The following is an 18130-nucleotide window of genomic DNA, read 5'->3' as shown; positions in this document are numbered from 1 at the left end:
AGAGGTCGGGATAACTAAATCTCTACCAGAGATGAGAGAGCGTCAGAGAGCAGAATCCACTTTCTGGGTATTTGAGATATTGGAGAAGGAAAAGGAAAACACATACTAAGCAGTAATAGTAATAGTGAGGCAGGATGTTAGAAGGGGGCCACTTTGATTATCTTGTCTGATCCTCCAAACAGCCCTCTGATACAGGCACCCCACATCCTACTGCACACACATCGCAGCACAAGAGAGCCCGAGCTGATGGATGCAGCGCCCATGCCCCTCGTTTCGGTCAGCCCCACCACCAAATAAAGGGCACTAACATCCCAAGGCAATCACATCAGTGTAAAGACCCCATCCTGTGCCTCTTCAGACCTCGGGCCCTCCATCACTGCCGTCATGCCATTGTGGAAGGAGGGCCCGGATCCTGGTGACTGGGAATGGAATCCGAACTTCACCACTTCCGGTGGTGAGACCTCAGGTGACAGACCTGGCGAGTCTGAGCCGGGCTGCCTTTTCCTCTCTGGGATGGTGGCACTAATCTGAGTGGCTGTTGGGATACTCAGATGACATAATGTGTTCGTGTGGAAATGAAAGCTACTGCAGTGGGGCAGGTGCTATGCTCTGTATGTACTCTTCCCAGCCGTCCTATGAGGGAGGTTTTGTTATTACCCATCAGGCACCACAAGGTTAAATAACTTGCCCAATTCCACCTCCACTATAATAGATGATAGTTCTGTTTTTGTTACCTTTCTACTACCCCTCATAATGAATACAGGCTTATGGTAACCTTCTGTGCCAGCCATTTCAATAAAAAATGGAAACACTTTTATTCTAGCATTGAAGAACATAAGTTTTTAAGAAAGTGAAAAAGTAGCCTGTGTGCCATTTCCACTACCCTAGGAGGTAGAGATCTAGTCTTGTGATGTCGACATTCCATCAAAATTAGTGGAATCACCGTAGACTTTGGTGTAATTTCCACAGAAGTGGTTAGTCAAGTGAGGTTTTCCCTTCAGTTCCAATGTGCCAACATTTATAATATATAGCACTTAACTAGAATGAGATTATAAAGAAGGTAATCTTCCTGCTACACAGAGGTAAAATGAAAAGCCTTTACATCACAATTTATTCTGCTTTTTCCTATAAAGAAAAATGTGCATTACTTTGGAAATTTAAACATTTCAGATTTCTGCCTGTAATATTTTAAAGCATGAAAAGACATCATTATGTTCTATTTTTACATGCAGCTGCAACTTACTTAAAGCAGATTTGTTGCTGAGAGGTTATATATTGATGGAATGTTCGTAAATGCTACCTTAAATCACTATGTAGTGGAACTGGTTAGGCAAAGGATTTACATGGACAGTACTTACTAAAATGAAAATTCTTGCAATCAAAACGTTTAACAGCCGCTGAAGATGCACTTTTGTTTTCATTTGGATTTCTATACCCCGGATTTCTTGAAGTGAGACTAGTCCGCTTAGTTGATTATAGCAGAGGTTTTCTCCCTTAAAATTAAGTGGACATTTTATGTGTATGTGGTTTTTCAGGGAGTCAGTCCTAGTTTTCATGGGATTCTAAAAGGCGATCTTTGACCCCATCCAAAAAAGAAGGCCCGAGATTGCTGGGTGAGGGCACATGATGACACCAAGCTCTGGGCTTTTCTCCTGCCCCAGGCGTGCCCTTGGCCAGCCACACTGTGCACGGCAGAGCCAGCTTGGTACTGAGTCACATTTTGTCTGCAAGAGAGGACTGGTGGGCCCGCGTTGGACCCCTTGCGTCAGAGGAAGTGGGTGATGTTCATCTGTGTAACACGCGGTCTGTGTCCAGTAGTGTTCCCACCAAATCTGGGTCTACCTGGAACCTATAAGTGGGACTCTGTTTGGAAGTAGAATCTTTTAGAGGTATTCCAATTGAGATGAGGTCATAATGGGTAGGCCCTAAGCCAATGATTGGTGTCCTTATGAAAAGAGGGAAATTTGGGCACAGACACAGGGAGGATGCATGTGGATGAAGATAAAGCCAAGATCAGCAAGGGTTGTAGAACCTCCCAAAGCTGAAGGGCCCACAAAGAATGCTTCCCTACCAACACCTTGACTTTGGATTTACAGCCTCCACAAATAAACCTGTGAATAGATTTTTGTTGTTTTAAACCATTCAGTTTGTAGTATCTTGAAACTAACATAGTTGCTAATAACAGAATTTTTTTAAAAAGTAAAAGAAACAAAATTAGTAGGTTATTGCTTTCTAAAATAAAAGAAGCCAGAGGTAGGCAGTCTGGGCAGGTATAACCCAGTGCCCCGGGCTCCTGTGGCTTTCCGCCCGCAGTCCTGAGGCTGCGATCCTCCTCTGCATGTTTGCAAGGTGGCCCGTGGGGCCCCTGCCAGCACTTCAGCAGCAAAAGTGAGGAGTGCACAGGCCCCAAAGGTGCAAACCCAGTCAGTCCCCCATGAGGACTGGTCCAGTAGCTCTGGCAAGGGTCTTATCTCACACCTCATTGGCCAGAGCTGTGTCACATGACCGACCTTGACTGAAAGGGCAAGTGTGCCCAGCATTGCCCTGAATAAAATCTGGGACATGTTGGTGACAAAAGGGTGGAGGTGGAGTCAGGGAGGCCCACCAGCAGCTCTGCCACCTCTTTAGACCCAAAAGACAGGGCAGCCGTGAGGATCTGTTGTCTGCTCATGCTCTTATCCAGAGAGAGCACACAGGGAGTGGCCTTCAGAACATGGAGCTTTATTCCTGCTTAGGCCTGTAGTGAAAGACAGCCCCTTTCCATTTCCCAGCACACTCAGACCTTCTGCCTTCCCCACCTTTCATCCTTCTCTTTCGAGCATCACCACGCATCTCTTGGCAGGCTTATAACCACACAGGGCATCCAAGAGAGGATGGCTGGGGCAGCTTGGCTCAAGGGATTTTTAGGCAACATGGCCAATAGGGTGTTGTAAGATCTCAGGTAGACACTGATACTTCTGTAATGGGGTAGTAAATCTATACACCTCAACGCAGGGGTGTGCAAATCTTGTTCTGAAGTTCCCTTCCAAGGCTTAAACTTGCCAATTAAAGGCAACTCCTTTTCTTACAGGTGAACCCTGCCCAGAGTTTCTCCACTCCGTCTCTTCTCCTTGCCAGATGGTGTCAATGTCAAGTTTCAGGGATGGCTCGCATGGGTTTGGTGTTTGAGGAAGGCCTCTGAGTGCTCCGGGTCCTGCTGGCCTCTAAGGAGACCTCAGCTCCCATATATTTCTGGGAGTTTGTCCCCACTGGAGCTGCTGACTGCCCTATTGGCCTGTAGCCTATGACCCTCAATGCCTGTGGTCCTTGCTGCTGACCAGGAGCCCCACCACTGCTTTGGGGGACGGGCACCAGGCAGTTTGGCCAAATGCTTTGGCTTCCACAGCAGACGATCCAAGTGGCAGGCAGGAGACATCACACTTTTGTTTTTATTTTTGTTTGTCAGATTTCCTCTTTTCCTGCTCCCCTCTCCCAGTGTGCTGGGTCTAGCCTCCAGAGGCCTCCCTCCATTAGTTCCTTGGACCCAGGAAGCCCCCGTGCTTCCTGCAGACGTGCTAGTATTCCTGCATCCTTTGGTTGAGCTTCCTTTCGGAGTCTGGGAGCTGGGAAATCTGTCCCACCTTCAGCTCAGTGGGGCAGAGCCCACTGCTACCCTTGGCCTCCGAGCTCTGCCTTAAACACCAGAGCAGCCATAAAAACAAAAGTAACCTTTGCAGTCGTCTCAAAGCCCACAGAACTGTTTCTTGTTAATTTTCTGCAGTTGGTTGTCATTAATGTCTTGTTGAGTGCATTTTGTGTTTTTTTATTGAGAGAGAACAAATTGTTACAGGCTTTTAAGGAAACCAAAAACATTTGCTCTCTAATTATATCTATTATTCCATTCCCATTCATCATGCTTTCTTGTTTGGGAGCAGGCCTTTCATTAGCAAGTACAGTCACGTTTTCTGAATAAAGAAAAGCTTCTGATTTTCTGTTATAGTGTGTGAGAGGGCCTGTCAGCATGGTTTAGACTTATTCTTATTGAATATTCTAATAAATTGTCAGCCTGGGCTTCTGTTGATATCAGTCCTTGCCTTGGCCCTTACTGGAAATGCTTTGGGGAAATAGTTAGGATAGCAGTGTTTTGAAATGCAAGTTCCAGGAGTTTTTCTGCATGTTTGTTTATTCAGTCAGTCAGTCAGTAAATACTCATTGTGTACTTGAACACACCAGGCATTATTCTAAAGGCTGGGAGTTTATGTTCTACTAGAGGCCCGGTGCACAAAATTTGTGCAGGGGGTATGTGTCCCTCAGCTCAGCCTGCGCCCTCTCCAATCTGGGACCCTTCGAGGAATGTCCGACTGCCCATTTAGGCCTAAATGGGCAGTGGGACATCCCTCTCACAATCCAGGACTGCTGGCTCCCAACTGTTCGCCTGCCTGATTGCCCCTAACTGCTTCTGCCTACCAGCCTGATCACCCCCTAACCACTCCCCTGCCAGCCTGATCAATGCCTAACTGCTCCCCTGCCAGCCTGATTGCCCCTAACTGCCCTCCCCTGCTGGCCTGGTCCCCCCCAACTGCTCTCCCCTGCAGGCCTGGTCCCCCCCAACTCCCCTCCCCTGCAGGCCTGGTCCCCCCCAACTCCCCTCCCCTGCAGGCCTGGTCCCCCCCCCCAACTGCCCTCCCCTGCAGGCCTGGTCCCCCCCCCCAACTGCCCTCCCCTGCAGGCCTGGTCCCCCCCCCCAACTGCCCTCCCCTGCAGGCCTGGTCCCCCCCAACTGCCCTCCCCTGCCGGCCATCTTGTGTCCACGTGGGGGTGACCATCTTTGACCAAATGGGGGCAGCCATCTTGTGTGTTGGAGTGATGGTCAATTTGCATATTACCTCTTTATCATATAGGACTAGAGGCCCGTTGCAGGAAGATTCCTGCAAGAACAGGGCTTCCTGCGGGCTTCCCTCCTGCCGCTGCTGCCGCCACCACCGCCTCCCCTCCGCCCCGCGCACTTTCCTTCCCACCCCTGCCACCCTGTGCTTTCCCTTCCCTCCTGCCGCCGCTCCCCGACCCCACGCTTTCCCTCCCGCCACAGCCGCTGCCCCCCACCCCACGCTTTCCCTCCCGCTGTCCCCATCCCACGCTTTCCCTCCCACCACAGCCGCTGCCCCCCACCCCATGCTTTCCCTCCCGCTGCCGCCACCCAGCGCTTTTCCTCCCCCGCTGCCGCCCCCCCCCACCCCACGCTTTCCCTCCCACTGCCGCCGCCCAGCGCTTTTCCTCCCCCCGCTGCCGCCCCCCTACCCCACGCTTTCCCTCCCACTGCCGCCGCCCAGCGCTTTTCCTCCCCCCGCTGCCGCCCCCCTACCCCACGCTTTCCCTCCCACTGCCGCCGCCCAGCGCTTTTCCTCCCCCCGCTGCCAACCCCCACCCCACGCTTTCCCTCCTGCTGCCGCCACCCAGCGCTTTTCCTCCCCCCGCTGCTGCCCCGCCCCTGCACTTTCCCTCCCGCAGCCACTGCCACCACTGCTGCTGCCCCGTGCTTTCCCTCCCGCTGCCACCACTGCCCCGCTTGCCGCTTTCCCTCCTTCTTCCTTCTATGCTGTCTTCAGTCTTCACTCCACATCTGCTTATGCAAATTAACCACCATCTTTGTTGGATTAATTTGCCTACTCACTCTGATTGGCTGGTGTACGTAGCGAGTGATGGTCAATTTGCATGTTTCTCTTTTATTAGTGTAGATTGGGGGAGATAGACAACAAATAAACCAGCAAAAGCATGTGATAATGTCAGATGGCGACAAGTGCTTACTATCAGTATAGTGAAAGAGATGATTCTGTAGAGAGCAGAGGATGGCCTGGGCTACTTTAGTTGGATGGGCAGGAAGACTGCTCCAAGGAGGCAATGCTGGAGCAGAGAACTGAGCCAGGAGGAGAGGCTGGTCTGCATGGATTTGGGGACAGGGCCTCCAGTGCTGGCTCTGCCTCTCCCACTGGCAGGCAGAGAGCAAGCCAGGAGTGATACACAGCTCCCTTGACTGTCAGGGGCACTCACGGAATTAAGGAGGCCAGAACAGAGGATGGGACAACTTCAGAGTGAGTGGCTAGGAATGTGGCACATAAGATCTTATGAACAGGGCATGTTTTAAGGCCACAAAAACTAAGAGAGCAGTTTGGTAGAACATCCTTGGTGGGAATCGTTGCTGCGAAATTTGCCAAAAAAATTCTCAAGCTTGTCTGAAGTTAGAGTATGGCAGCCGATAAGTTACACTCAGAGCTTTAGTTATAAAATGTCATTCTTCTATTTTCAGTAAATATTCAAGATGTGATATTACAAGAAAACTTGGAAAAAGAAGATCAAATTCTGGTTTCCCTGGCAGGATTAAAACAGGTATGTCCACAGATCTGACTTTGTGTCCCACAGGCCTCCGTTTTAATTTCTGTTGGGGAGGGCACCCTTGGGCATGAAGTGCCATGACATTAGAGCCGCGTCACCCCAGCCCCTCACTTCCTCCCAGACAGAGCCCCTCCTGGATCTCCACCTCCTCTGCCTCTCACTCCTCCTGGTGATCCTGTCTGACTAGCCTGAAGCCCAAACTGACTTTCCATTTCCCATCCCTGCCCCTTCCTCACCAGAGCTGTGTCGTGTGGTCCAGCATCACATTCAGTCACATCCATAAATGCCAATGCCCTTGGAGCACAAGTCTTACTCACTCCCTGCAACAGGCCTCAGACCTCTAAGGGCTACAGTTCAGTGACCCTCAGAACCCTTACAGGGCTACAGGGAATGTAAATGTCGAGGAAAACTGCTGCTCTCAAATGTCAGCTGGAGTGGAGCCCGAGAGGAGCTGAGGACTGTTCAGTGGGGCTCGGTGTGCAGGTAACTGGTGCTTCCTGCCTTGAGTTAACCGCCAAGGAGGTGACACCCATGCCTGACCCTGTGAGAACCTGGCCATTGAGACACTTCCATTTTCCTTGGTCATTAATAAGTTGATGGCTGTGTTAGAATTGGATTTTTCTCTGCTACTTCTTTCTGATGGTAATACATTGATATCCATACTATAAAAAATTGTCAGTGACAAGTCTGGTTTCAATGTATCAGAGATTTAGCGAGCATTTAAAAACAAACTAATTTATCTTTCTCATTTATTTTCTACTTTGAAAATAGATCAAAGACATTCTCAAAGGTTCCCTGCGTTTCAACCAGAGCCAGCTGGAAGCCGAGGAGAATGAGCAGATCACCATCTCAGACGACCACTACAGCGGTCAGGGCCAAGGCCAGGGCCAGAGTGGCCAGCTTCCCGGGGCCACCAAGCAGGTACAGAGCTCTGACAAATGGTGTCACACTGAGGGGGCACAGTCACATAAGTTCTTCAAAATTATGAATTATAAAATCCCCACTGAAGTCCCTTTAGATCACCATGTGCGAAGTTCACCTGTGCAATACCACAGATGGCCTGGGCCCAGGCTGCTGTATACAGCCTTGCAGGCTGTACACGCTGGTGCCCTCGGGCGGTGCCCGTCACAGTGACAGCAGTTAGGCTAGTGCCTCCTGGAGCTGTGCAGTGCACCCCACACTCCTTTACGCAGCAGCCTTGGCCTGGCCGCCTGCCGCTCCCATGGTGTGGGGCTGGAACGCCAGGTCTCTGCCTCCGTCATCGGCCAGTTGTCTCCAGTTGATGCCTCAGGGTGTGCTGCCCATGCCTTCCTAATGCTGTCCTGGTGTGTTTCACTCGGCAGAACCCTTTTTGCCATCATGGGGAAGGACTTTGCATTAATGTCCACCCTCTGAGGCAGAGAGGTCGGCCAACATTTTCTGTAAAGGGCCAGATAGTAAGTATTTTAGGATTTGCAGGCCACATAGGGTCTCTGTCATATTTTGGTTTTGTATTTGGTGTGTTTGTTTGTTCGTTTCTACAACCCTTTAAAAATGTATAAGCCATTCACAGCTTGAGCTGTGCAAAAACCGGTTGCAGGTGGGATTTGGCCTGTGGGCTGTAACGTGCTCTCAGGTGTCTCCATTGTGTATAAGTTATTCTAACATAAAGTCACGGAATTTTCCAGTTAGAAGAGATGGAAGAGATTCCTCATGCACTTAGTACTATCTGCTTGTTTTTCCGTGAGAAAATGAGGCTTACGAGGCCCACGGCTCACCAGACGTTATGTTTGCAGAACTTGTCCCAGTGCAATAAGCTTCCTACCCCGCCATGCTGCCTCAGCGTCATCATCCGACAGGATTGAAATCCCTAATAATACTCTTTGCAAATGGCTTACAAAGTTCCAGCTTAAAAAATGAACATTAGCAAAATCTCATCTAAGTTACTTTCTCAAAAACTAGCATCCAGATGCTTGTAAATTATTTATTTTTTATGACTTTAAAAAAGCAAAATGATACGTTAGAACAGGAGTTTTTTAGTTTTAGGAGTACTCTTCAAGAAGAGAGAACCCTGTGTGGTTAATTTCACCAGCTCTACGGGAAGTTTTCATGGAGCATTTCGAGTCTGCAATGTAGCCACATGAATACATTAAAATTGCAAGTTTAACTTGATTAGTTCCTCCTAATTCTCTTTCCCTGCACAGATGTTTAGTTTTTCAATAATAATTTATTTATTCAAATTTTGTTGAGCCCCAACCAATTTTAATTGGCCATTTTATTGAAAAACTTAGTGTGGTTCTTTTAGTTGAATGTGTAAAAATACTACAGAAAAAGACCTTTCAAACACAGTCATGAATCTGCTACATTGAAAACTTCATTATACTTTGCAGTTGTCATTCCTGGTTTTCATATTTGTAAGAACCTACCTGTTACCAGCACAAGTTTTCAGTTTACAGTGCAGGACAATGGTCATATGAACAAAGTGTCCCCACGTGGGAGCAAGAAGGTCAAGGTTCAGGTCCATGTGCACACATGTGGGAGGACAAGCCCCACTCAGACATCCCTCCTAACAACACAGCCCTGAACAGGGGCACCTTGCAGAGGGACAGTAATGGGATGAAAGGACAGTCTTTCTCTACCGACTGCCCTAGTGCCATAGGTGGTCACATTTCATCTACCAGAGTGCCGGGTGCTGTGCTCTCTTCCATTGTGAAAGAATTAATATGTTGATGGAATAGAAACAGCTTCAAGAACCTCGAGGCCTGTTCTTCCAGCACTAATTTTAAAGGCAAATCCTCTTTCTGTCCTCCAGCTCAGTATCTTAAAGATAAACAGATGTAGGGGGAGCCACCCGAACCGTTATTTAGCCACTCACCCTGCACCCACCCTGTCACCAAGGAGAATAGGAGATTCAGAGAGGAGCATGTCCGTTAGCTCAGATTTCCCTTAGAAGCGAAGCTGGCTACCTGTCCGGGCTCTACCCACAGCTCACAGGTGGCCTTGGCCATGCCAGTCTTGAGGCCAGAGGACCCAGAGGAGCCCTTCTAGCCAAGGGGCTCTACATCTGTTAGACTTCAGCCCCCTGTGCCAGTCCCTCCACACTGTGGGGCAGTGGGCAGGCAGGTGGGAGAGCAGGTGTGGGCACCACATAAGCTCCCGTCAGCACCGGGAGGTGCGCTTTCTGCCAGGTTGGCTTTGGAACATGTTTGATTAGACTACGGCTCTCCTGCCATCTCTGGTCTTAGCTCAAAACATTTACTGATGTTCATGAATGTCATCTTTAGCTAAAAAGCTAAACGCTAGTCATAATCGCTTAGAAAGAAAGGAAAACAATTGCAGCGCAATCCCATCTCTGTGCTTTTGGGGGTCTGCTTTGCAGTTAGTTCCCCACCTGTTTTTCATGTTCGTAGACCCTACCAGTTACCACACCGTCCCAGGGCCCCAGGTGCATCCCAGGAGGCGCTGGCTGAGACCAAGTGCCCTGGGCCCTCCTAGGGCTGTGCTCAAGCAGGTAGTCGTCCCTCCGGGCCTGGGCTTAGTTAGGGAGCCAGTCCTGTGCGATTCACATCCCGGCACGCCACCTCACAGCTCTGTGACCACACACTGGGAACAGGACGCTGTCCTTGTCCCCACTCACAGGTGAGGGGTTAAAGCTGAGGAGGATGAGTGACTTGCATGGCAGGTGCCACGAGAAGCTGATAGAGACCTGCCTGTAGCCTGCTGGCTGCTTCCTGAACTGCCCCTCCCAACAGCCTCTGAATCAGCAGGTCTGCTCTCTTCCCCGGGAACCAGCATTCAGCTTCAGAGGGGGAGCACCGGGTGTCTTTCCAAGGAATAGCACAGGGCGAGGGGGGCAGTTTCCTGTGGAGCGCACCCCAGCTCCTGCGCCCCACCCAGCGCTCTCGTCTGCTGGTGTGTGCTCTCATCCCTGTGCTCCTGACTGTGCTCCACAGGCCTCTACGGAAGTGCCCGGGCACGCGGATGAAGGCAGCTCGGAGGACTTCATCCTGGTTTCCAAAGAGGACGGGGGAGGCAGTGCCAGGGCGCCCCTCTCCAGCCAGGCCCAGCCGCTCCGCACCCTTAGAAGCACATCTGGGAAGGGCGAGAGCCTGGCCCGCTTCCCTCTGGTGTTCTCCGACCCTCTGATGGGCCCGGCCTCAGCCTCCTCCAGCAACCCCAGCTCCAGCCCCGACGACGACAGCAGCAGCAACAGCAAGGACTCCGGCTTCACCATTGTGAGCCCCCTGGACATCTGACACAGAGCCCCGCCGTCCCCCTCAGCAGCCTCAAGGCCCAGCTGAGGCCCCCTCAGTGGAGACCCATCTGAAACCAGTGCTTCTTTCCCAGCATGCAATGTGGCATCAGAGCCACCCATCAGAACCTTCAGAGAAAAGCAAATGGTGCCGCAGAGCATACAGACTGATGGTCACCAAGGCACAGACAGGGCTTTAGGCTCTTCCCTAACCCCTTCCCCCCCCCCCCCCCCCCCCCAGTCCCTGAGGTAGAGCTGGGTTAAGGGTCCAGTTCCACACTGTTCTATGCTCCCCAACTATGGTGTGGCAACTCCACCTGTTATACCTGGAAGGAAGAAGAGTTGGTTTCCAGTCTTCCCTCCCTCAGAGCATCCGGGAGAGAAGGTGGTTGATAGCAGGGACACGCTTTCTCTGGAAGGCTGTCTCAGCTGATTTCCTTTCTCCTTTGGGCAGTTATACAACAAAGCCCGAGGCCACGGAGAGCACCGGGGTCCCGGGGCTGGAAGAAAACATTACTGACCTCTCGGTAGTTCCAGTGATCTTTAGAAACGGGGTCTGAACTTAGGGCTCAGTTAGGTGCAGTGAGTTTCGGTTTTTTCATTTGTTAAAGGATGCATTTCCAGGCCTCAGTCCAGATCCCTCTGGCCATCCCTGCCCCTCCTCAAGCAATCATGCTTCACCTGTGAAAACAAGGTCACTGAGCAGGCCTGCCCGGGGGACTGGCTCTTCGGCCGTCTCTGAGGTGGCGAGGCCTCTGGCAGTGAGTGCTTTCCTGGCAACAGGTGACAAGCTGCGTATGAGCGAACAGACACCCTTTCCATCCCGCCACTGTGACCATGATTCCTCTACACAAACGTGATGGCAGGCCCTCCCACTCCTGCTCCAGAACACGGTGATGACCCAGGAGTCAGAGGGGCTTCTGATTGGCTCTGCAGTTAGTTCGTAAACTCTAGCAGGGACATCTCCTAACACAGTGGTCGGCAAACTCATTAGTCAACAGAGCCAAATATCAACAGTACAACAATTGAAATTCCTTTTGAGAGCCGAAAACCGACTTCTGCGCCTGGGCCACGAAGTTTCAATCGCACTGTACGTGCGCGCCCGCACCTGGTATTTTGTGGAAGAGCCACACTCAAGGGGCCAAAGAGCCGCATGTGGCTCTCGAGCCACGGTTTGCCGACCACTGTGCTAACACATCAGCCTGCAGGGTGAATGGTACTCCAGGTTTGTGAGATGCGCTGATGAACGCGGCCCGGCCCTGCGTGGTCCGCTCAGCTCCTGTGCGGGGGACTCGCTGAGTAGGTTGCTGCCAGTGGCACGTGCCCCCTTGATACTTCCTGAGCTTGGAGGTCCCTCGGTGAGGGGCCTGGCAGCTGTGCAGGACCTGGCTAGGGAAGATTCTAGAGTGCAGCGCTGTCCTCGCTGGGCCCATGGAGCTGGCTGTCTCCTGGCGGCAGAGCAGGGTCATCTGCTTACTTTCAGCATTTCTTCTGCCTGAGAGCCAGAGTTGTGGGAGCAGAGTGTCACTGGCCCCACAGCGGCCACCAGACAACACCCCTCTGAGGGGCTCTGGGCTGGTCCTACGTCAGGGTCACTGAGACCTCAGCCCTGCCAGCATGCAGGCGGGTCCTCCATTCTGGGCTGCCATGTCGGTGCCACATGAGAGCCATTGGGATCCCTCAGAGGCATTGTTCCTGTGGCCCCAACAAACTGCTCACGCCTCCGAGGAAGGAAACCCATGGGGAGGAGAGGTGCAGACAATAGCCACCCTCAAACTCCCATAGGTTTATGGGGTCTGAGACTCGAATTACTCTTATCTTTTTTAAGTGACTTGTTTTTATTCTTCATAATCGAGCATTGTTTGCATTTTTATTAGTTACAGTGCAGTTAAAGAATTTACGTTCCTTTTTATTATTTTATCAGGTACTTACGTGTAATGGCACAATTTTAAAATCCCGAATATATATTTTTTTCTTTAACAAATGTGATAATCATTGGAACCCTCTTGTGTTTTGATTATCAGCAGTTAAATTTTATATACGTAAAGCTTAGGTTAATTCTCATTGTCATCTACCTTTTTTATACATGCCCCTCCCAGTGTTCATGCATTCCTCTCTGATCAGTGTGGAAACCCGAGTGAGATTATATGTGTACCTTACCTGTGGAGTTACAGCTTAGAGAAAGGAAATCGTGATGACCTTGCCTCACCTTGTGTGGCTGCCAAGTGGTCATACAGCACTCGGAACCCTTAGTTATACTGGATTCTCCCAGAGATGGCCTCCTGTGGGTATCCTCCGCTAACGGCAGTCGTGAGAACGAATGTGACTAACAGTAAACCCGACCTCCCCTGCATACAACTGAGTAGGATCTCATACATCATTGCGGGGTGGGGGTGATTGTTCGCCATTAACAAGAACTAGACAGCAAACAGTTATAAAATTCTGTGGCAGTTCTGTTGTCTCCTAATGATAACCTGCCAGAGTTGACCCAAATTTATTCTTTTTGTTTCTATTGTATTGTTTCTTTAAAAAGCCACCCCAGGGATCATTACAGAACAAGAGGGGATGGAGGACTTATTCCCCCCACACGGAGTGGCTGTCCTGTGGAGCCCACCACGCGGCCGCGCCATCCTCCTCCCGCAGATGTGCATCTGCCCCGGCCCCGCACAGGGCCTGGGTCCATGGGGCGGGAGAGGCGGCCGGAATGAATTGGGGCTGCAGCTGGCAAGCCAGGCTTCCTTCTCTCAGGCCAAAACCCTTCCTCAGTATTCCTTTCAGAAGCTCTCTTTTTATAGTGTTAGAGTGAAATATAAGGTTCCTATAAACAGGCTTGAACCACTTTGATGTAAAAGTTGTCATAATAATTTTCTCACAATGGCACAATTCGTTTGATTTATGGGTACTCAGTCATGCCATTTATATCTATTGCTTTTTTCTCATTCATCTTTATGCTATAACTCATACTGACTTCAGAAATGACTTATCCTGTTGGCAGAGTGATTCCATTCACTACGGTTATAATAAAAGGCTAATGTGGAATGAGAACGCAGCTTGACTTGTTCCAGGCGGGGGTTGGGGGTACAGGGTGCTGGCCTGGCCTCACCCAGTGGTGCCATGGGTGCCCAACAGGGGGGGCGGCACCCACCCCAACACGCAGGGCCAGGGGTACCCAGACCTGACTCCGGGCTCGCACCCAGCGCTACTATCCCTTTCTCTCCAAGTGAGGCAAGTTGCTCAATCTCTGGGGCCCCAGCCTCTTTATCTGCAAATGCTAATCCTAAGTCGCCTACTTCATAGGGTGTGCTGAGGATTAAATAGGGCAACTCGCTTAAAGCACCCAGAACAGAGACACGTGGCGAAGTGCAGGACAGTGTCATAGGTGATGCTCCCTCCCAAAGAGCCCTCAGAGGCCATGCAGCCCCACCCTCCCCCTGACCTGGGCCCTGGAGGCCGGCCACGGACCCCAGGGCCCCACCTGCAGCAGCTCTGCTCAGCCTGCTGGTCCAAGAGGCCATTTAGGGGGTGGCCCGACAGGTTCCACCTCCCCTCACTCCCCTCAGCACCAAGTTTGTCCTGGGTGGGGGCCTCACTGACACCAACTAACGTGGGGTTTGGAAGGAGGCCGGTGGGGGGGCGGGTGCACTCCAAGCCACACATGACAAACTAGGAAGGTACGGGGCAGCCTGGCAGCTTCCGCAGAGCCGGGGAGCCAGCGGCTCCTTCCACAGAAGCTGTGCTCGGGCCCATCCCTAACCGGCCTCTGTCCCAGGCCCAGCCTAGGGGCCTGCCCTCCCACGGGTCACCCCACCCCCACCCCAAGGGACTGTCTTAACCACAGGCTCTGCCATGGAAAGGCCGAGCCGGCACGTGTCTCTGACGGCTCGTGCTGCTTCCCTGACCGGTGCCCACATGGGCACACCCCACTGGCACAGGCGGGAGCAGAGGCCTGTACAAGCCTGTGTGCCTTGTGAAGACCCCTCGGGCCACCCTCCCGGAGCCTCTACCTGAGACACAACCGCCCACCCCCCCCCCCCCCCGCCGCCCCCCAAGCCCCAGAAAGCTGCTCCGCTGCCAGGAAGTTGGCGGGAATGACACCTCTGGGAGCAGCTCTGACCATGGCTGACCATCCCTCCTGGCTCCCTTCCCCACCTGCTCCTGCTCCGCCCTCCCCCCACATCACAGCCACGCTGGGATCTCTCAGGGCTGGCACTCGCACTGACACCTTCCGCCCTGGCCCCTGGTCAGCAGAGGGAGGTGTGCCCAGCCCCGGCTTGTTCCCAGGCCCCCGTGGCCGCTCCTACAGGGGAGCGTTGCCCACGTGGACCCGATGGTGTGGCTGGAGGAGCTGTGGGTGGCTTCGTTTCCTTGTAACTGGCCTCAGGCAGCAAGCTCAGCCTCTCAAGGATGTGCACGGCACCCAAGATGTCTGCGCTCTGAGAGGCACGCCTGCTGGTGAGGAGGGTGTGGGGGGGAGGGCGGGGGCCGCCCAGAGAATTCGTCCAACGTTGGTTCACGTTGGTTCACCTGTTCCTTCGGCAGATCCAACGGAACCCCTCGGAGTGAGGCTATGTGGTGCAAATGCCCCTCGATTTGCCAGGAAAGGATGGAAAGAGCCCTGAAGGGGTTTAAGCTCAAAGGGAGCCCAGAGGAAGTCCTCCCTGCAGCCTGGGAGGCCCCCGAGGCCCAGAGGTGAGCCTGTTGGGCAGCACCCGGGGGTCAGCCAGGCCTCCCTGCGGCAAAGTGAGGGCCCCATCTCCTGCTCCGCGGATGCTGGCGTCTGAGGGCGGCCCAGCCAGCTGCCTGTCGCACGGGCCTGGGCTGTGACGGGCCGGCCCCTCACTGAGGACTCGGTGCCGCCCATCATTCAGGCCAGCCAGAAAGCGTGTCCAGCGGGGGGACCCCAGAGGCTTCCCGAGCCTGACCTCAGACTCGGAATGGAGGGATATGTCCCCAGAACCACTGCAGGGGTGACAGGGCCGCAGGGGATGCCCTCTCCCGTGGGCTCCTCCAGGAGAAGGACAGCCAGCGAAGGCCAAGCCACGAAGAGGAGGGCACCGTCCACAGCCCTTCCAGCGACGTGCTCCCCTCAGCACGGAATCCCCTCCTCCTGCCCCTCGACCTCTGACCCCGGTCCCATATCCACCCAGCTGTCCAGACACCACTGGTCCCCACACAGCCTCCCGTCCTCGCCCCAAGCTGGACAGACCCCTTTCCCCATGTCCCACCGCAGCAGAGGCCTCGTCCCCACGTGGGCCTGGCCAGTGGCTCCGCTCCCCTGACCGCCCATCCCACCTCATCAGGAAGCGCATCTGACCAAGGGCCGGCCTCCGAGCCCTCAGATGGAGGGTGGCTCCCTGGACCCCCCCATGCCAACCCCACAGGGCTGTGCCCCAGCCCCCCTGGCCTCCTCCTGCTAGTCCCTCTCCCAGCTCATGGCAGCGCCCAGGCTGCGTCCTCTGTCCAAGCCCCCTCGCTGCTCTCCGACCTGCACCTGGTGAACGCCGCCTTCGGTGGCCAGGCTGCCCTGGGAGGTTCCACCTGCCCCTCTCGGCCATGGCACTGCTTTCGGAGGTCCTATTGTTAGATTTCACGCTGTCCACGGTGCCAGTTACTGGGGCTGCACTTCAAATTCCCCACAGCGTGGTGGCATAAACAATCACTGTGCTCAGGGGCTGTGTGGGCCGGGAATACAGAGAACATGGTTGGGACGGTTTATCACGGTACCTCCGATGTCCAGGGCCTCAGCTGGAACTCAAGGGCCAACTCACTGCAGCAAAACACGGAGGCCGGGTCCCTGGGTGTGTGCCTGTGGGCGTGTGGCTCACCGAGGGCTTCGGTGGCATGGGCAAGGCTGCTGCTGGCTTCTCAGAATCCGATGCCTCAGAGAATTCAGAGAAACTCAGACTTTCAGAGAAAGTCTGGAGGTGTGCTGCAGAGATGTTAACCACAAGAGCCGAGCAGGGCAGGTGAGAGCTAGTTCAGCAGGGCCAGGAGGAGGTCACCCTTCCTGCCCCAGCTGTGGGTGGAGGTCCCCCAGCAGAGCAGATGTCAGATCTATCCCCAAGGTGCGTGCGGAGGTCGGAGGAGCACTGCACCACGCGTCCGAAGCCCGGCCATCATCTCTGCCCCGTCTCTGTGCACAAAGCCTGCCAAGACCTTCCGGCCTTGACCCTCCTGCTCAGGCAGGCTTTGGCCCCAGCTCATTCGGGAGATTTTGGGGAGCCCCTCACCCTCTTTGACACTTGGTTTCTCCATCTGAAAAATACGATGGTTAGATTAGATCAGTTGCTTTTTTCAAACTTTTGACCACACCCACATTAAGAAATACATTTCTCAGTGCCATAATTCACAGGCCCCAAGACAGTGGCTTAACAAGGAAAGTTCATTTCTCACACACCTGCAATGCGAGGTCTCTTGGTTTGTGGGTAGTGTTCCTCCATGTGGTGATTCAAGGACCCAGCCACCTTGACCCAAAAGTAAATGTCACTTTCAACCACATTAGCAAAAGGCAGTCACCCAGGAGACCACTCTAGGGACCCAGCTATGCAATAGGAGGGAGCCAGCTACCTTTGCCACACCCTGGACACACACACACACACACACACACACACACACACACACAGAGAGAGAGAGAGAGAGAGAGAGAGAGAGAGAGAGAGAGAGAGAGAGAGAAGTTTCATGAAACAAACTTGCTCATAGTACGTGGGGTGCCTTCTGGTTCTAATTCCTTCTACCTTATTTTATTAGCACTGGGTTCCTTAGAGAAGTGACCACAATATTATTCAACTCTGTAGTGTGTGAAGTTCAGTGGCCACGTCTTGAAGGACTTTTTCAGTCAAGAAAGAGAATTACTTGAAGCTATAGCTGTCACTCAGAGGCAGATGCAATGCAGGCAAAGTGGCTTTTAACCCACAGTAGATTCAGATGTCCTCCTAGTCCATGCAAAGAAGTCAGGCCTGGTGAGGTGTCCAGGCCGGGAGGTGGCCCTGGGGGCCCAGGAGGATGGTTTGTGAAGCAAATAACAACCAGGATTGGAGGAGGGACATGCTGGCTCCAAGCCTCCTTCTAAGAGAGATGTGGTTAAGTGCTTTTCCCAGAATGCAGTTGACTTTGGACAAAATTCCAAGTAGGTGGCAATGGTGAGTGACCATTAGCACCTGCCAGGAAACTTCCTGGTGTTCCCACAGATCACCCCATTACCCCCCTGCTGCCCTCACCCCCGGAAAGGTCTGGTCTACCCACCTCATTGCTGATGTTCCCTCAGATCTGCCAGGTCTGCAACACATCCTAAAAGCTGGTGCTCTTCTCTCAGAAACACCTGGGAAAGTCCCCACATCTGTCCCGGACTCAGTTCATGACGTATGACCCAACATGACATAGGCCTTTTTCTTGGAACAGACAAATCAGACTTCAGTGAGTGACCAGTTTCCTATTTAGATCTGACTTTAAATGTTCCACCTGGTTTTGCTCCATGTGCCGCAATTTGTGCAACTCTCTGTGATGCCCCAGAGCAAGGAGCTCTCCTGGGAA

At 52.9% G+C, this 18130-nt stretch overlaps 1 protein-coding gene across 4 annotated transcripts in view; it reads left to right on the top strand.

Moving 5' to 3' along the window:
- TBC1D5 (TBC1 domain family member 5) overlaps positions 1 to 13630 on the top strand; it is a 481832-nt gene extending 468202 nt beyond the window's left edge. For all 4 annotated transcript variants that reach the window (XM_080675845.1, XM_080675847.1, XM_080675846.1 and 1 more), the window contains 3 exons: positions 6284 to 6363; positions 7141 to 7290; positions 10302 to 13630. In XM_080675845.1, coding sequence (XP_080531971.1) covers positions 6284 to 6363; positions 7141 to 7290; positions 10302 to 10604 — 533 coding nt within the window. In that variant the 3' untranslated portion in view covers positions 10605 to 13630. The remainder of the gene's footprint in view (positions 1 to 6283; positions 6364 to 7140; positions 7291 to 10301) is intronic.
- Positions 13631 to 18130: the final 4500 nt, after the last annotated feature.

The sequence above is a fragment of the Plecotus auritus genome (assembly GCF_963455305.1).
Source record: "Plecotus auritus genome assembly, chromosome: 6".
NCBI lineage: Eukaryota > Metazoa > Chordata > Mammalia > Chiroptera > Vespertilionidae > Plecotus > Plecotus auritus.
This window is presented reverse-complemented; position numbering and strand designations above follow the sequence as displayed.